Source organism: Terrapene carolina, unplaced genomic scaffold (genome assembly GCF_002925995.2).
Source record: "Terrapene carolina triunguis isolate 2854851 unplaced genomic scaffold, T_m_triunguis-2.0 Scaffold53, whole genome shotgun sequence".
NCBI lineage: Eukaryota > Metazoa > Chordata > Testudines > Emydidae > Terrapene > Terrapene triunguis.
This window is the reverse complement of record NW_020664404.1, coordinates 256,379-258,995: the sequence shown is the minus strand read 5'-3', so window position 1 is coordinate 258,995 and position 2,617 is coordinate 256,379. Positions and strand designations below refer to the sequence as shown.

Genomic DNA, 2,617 nt, shown 5'->3' with positions numbered 1-2,617 from the left:
TCCCGCTTCCACCCTCACCATGGCCTGGCCTCCAACCCAGCCAGTGCATGCAGGCCCAGTCAGCATGACGGGGCTTAGGCCAGCCAGGGGAGATCTGGCATTCCCCCCCAGGAGCTAACAGGGGCCCCAGCCCCAGTTAGAACCAGCAGACAGGGGGTCCCCCCCCCGGAGGGCCGTGACTCTGGGCAGGGCTGGGGTCCTGCGGGGAGGGCTGCCCAGTGCCCACACGGCCCAGCCTTGGTGCACGCCAGCCCAGCGCCATGTCCTGTGGCATCCAGGGGGGCCAATCCCTGGCGTGTTCTCCCCCACTTCCCACTGCGTTCGGCGGCAGCGTCCCTGGCGCCCGGCCGGCCCCTCAGCGCGCCCCGCTCTCGCCCGCAGTGGAATATGGCCTGCCCCAGCCCAAGAAGTTCCCCAGCAAGAAAGAGGGTGAAGGCGAGATGGAAACGGATGAGGAGCGACTCAAGCCACGTAAGGAGAGGGCTTCCCCCAGTGGGGTGGGGCAGGGCACACAGGGGAAGGGGCCATGCACATGGGGCAGGGCCAGGTTAATTGTGAGAGGGGCCAGGCACAGGGGGCGGGGCCATGTTAATTGTGGGAGGGGCCAGGAACAGGGGGCAGGGCCATGCTAATTGTGGGCGGGGCCAGATATCCTGCCCATGCACGCACTCCCCAGTAGACCAAACCCCTGGCCATGTGGGCTCCCTTCTCCCAGCTGGCCAGTGCTGCTGGCTGCCCCCGGCCAGGGCGCTGGCCCTGTGGCTACGTGAGGATCCCCAGGGACACAGTGCTCAAGCGGCCCGGGCAGAAGGAACCCACCAGCCTGGTCTAACCCTCCCTCGGCCACATTGGCCTTGACCCTGCCCCTCTCCCCTCCTGGAGCAGGGAAGCCCAAGAAAGGCGGCAGCAGCAAGGAGGAGGAGGAGGTGGACACGGATGATGACAAGTGGGCGGAGGAGAAGACCAAGGAGCGGAAAGGTGAGTGCGGAGCTGCCTCCCTGAACCACGTCCTCTCCGGAGCGGGGCCACACCCAGGACCCACGGCGGGGCCCAGCCCTGCGGCACCGTACCCAGAATCCCCGGCCTGGGCCCAGCCCCACGGCACCGTACCCAGAATCCCCGGCCTGGGCCCAGCCCCGCGGCACCGTACCCAGAATCCCCGGCCGGGGCCCGGCCCCGGGGCACTGTACTCAGGACCCTCGGTGGGGCCCGCTCTCCGGCCTGGCCCTGCATAGGTCATTCCAGGTGCTCTGGCCCTGCTAGCTTGAGTTAGAGAGACGTGCACACAGTTCCCCGCACCCCCACTCCGCTGCCTCTCTACCCTTCCCAGCCCCTTCCCCTTCCCCTTCTGCTGCTCTGGCCCTGCTCCGCTGCCAAGGGGTGCAGGGCAACAGGCCCCTATCCCACCTCTTCTCCGTGCCCCTGCCTGGCATCCTCAGTGCCTGCCCGGAGCAGGGGGCCCAGCCCCAGCCCCGGCATCCTCCCCCTGCCGCTCACTAACCCCCCGCCCCAACCACCTGCAGGGAAGCCGAAGAAGCCGGGCGGGAAGAAGTGGGAGACAGATGAGGATGAATGGACGCCCCCGGAGGAGAAAACAAGTGAGTGACCCCTGGGCTGTGTCAGGGGCCCAGCCCGCCAGCCAGGGGGCAGAGCCACGTGCCCCCTTTGGAGAGCAGGGGGCAGGAATGATGCAGGGGCAGGAGGGCGAATGAGGTCGGTTTGCCCAGGGCTGGTTGATGCAGAAACTGGGCATGGCCCCTGGCAGCCAAGCTGCCTGAGCCTCAGCGCCTCCACCGGGTTGGTGCCCACACTGGGCCTGAGGGCCTGACTGGCACCTGCTGCCCGGCAGGGGCCACGCCAGCTGCAGGGGGCAGAGAGCAGGGAGAGGTCCCCCAACCGCTCCGCCACCAGCAGCGGGCACAGCAGGGTCACTCCTGGGCAGGGGGCAGCTGGGTGTGCAGGCGTGGTCCTGAGCTGGGGAATGAGGGGGTCGGAGGGAGCTGGGCTAGCGAGGGCCTCCCCCTGTCACGCGGGCGCTGCCCTCCCTGCCTTGCAGAGTGCCCCCCCCATCGGGATGGAGTCCCACCGCATCGAGGACGACCAGATCCTGGCCTCGTCCATGCTGCGGCACGGCCTGGGAGCTCAGCGCGGTCGGCTCAACATGCAGGTAGGAGCAGCCCCATCCCCTGCCAGGCCCCCCAGCCCCGGGGTCGCCCCCACCTGCCGTTGGCCTCAGGGCAGACCCTGCCCTCTCCCCTCTCCCTCTGCCCACCCCCCAGGCCGGCTCCAACGAGGACGATTTCTTCGACGGCGCCTGGTGCGCGGAGGACGACACCCGGGCTCACTGGATTGAGGTGGACACCAGGAGAACCACGAAATTCACAGGGGTCATCACACAGGGCCGGGACTCCCAGATCCAGTACGTAGGGGCCAGGGGGGTGTCCCAGATCCAGTACGTACGGGCCGGGTTTTTTTTTTCCCCAGATCCAGTACGTACGGGCCAGGAGGGTTCCCAGATCCAGTACGTACGGGCTGGGGGTGTGTGTGTCCCAGATCCAGTACGTACAGGCTGTGTGTGTGTGTGTGTGTGTGTGTGTGTGTGTGTGTGTGTGTGTGT

General features: G+C 68.0%; 1 protein-coding gene across 1 annotated transcript in view; it reads left to right on the top strand.

Annotated features, from left to right (window-relative positions):
- Positions 1-387: 387 nt before the first annotated feature.
- Positions 388-2,617, top strand: part of AEBP1 (AE binding protein 1) — a 9,124-nt gene continuing 6,894 nt past the window's right edge. Inside the window, 5 exon segments of the mRNA XM_029912807.1 lie at positions 388-471; positions 886-978; positions 1,524-1,598; positions 2,057-2,167; positions 2,280-2,419. Coding sequence (XP_029768667.1) covers positions 388-471; positions 886-978; positions 1,524-1,598; positions 2,057-2,167; positions 2,280-2,419 — 503 coding nt within the window.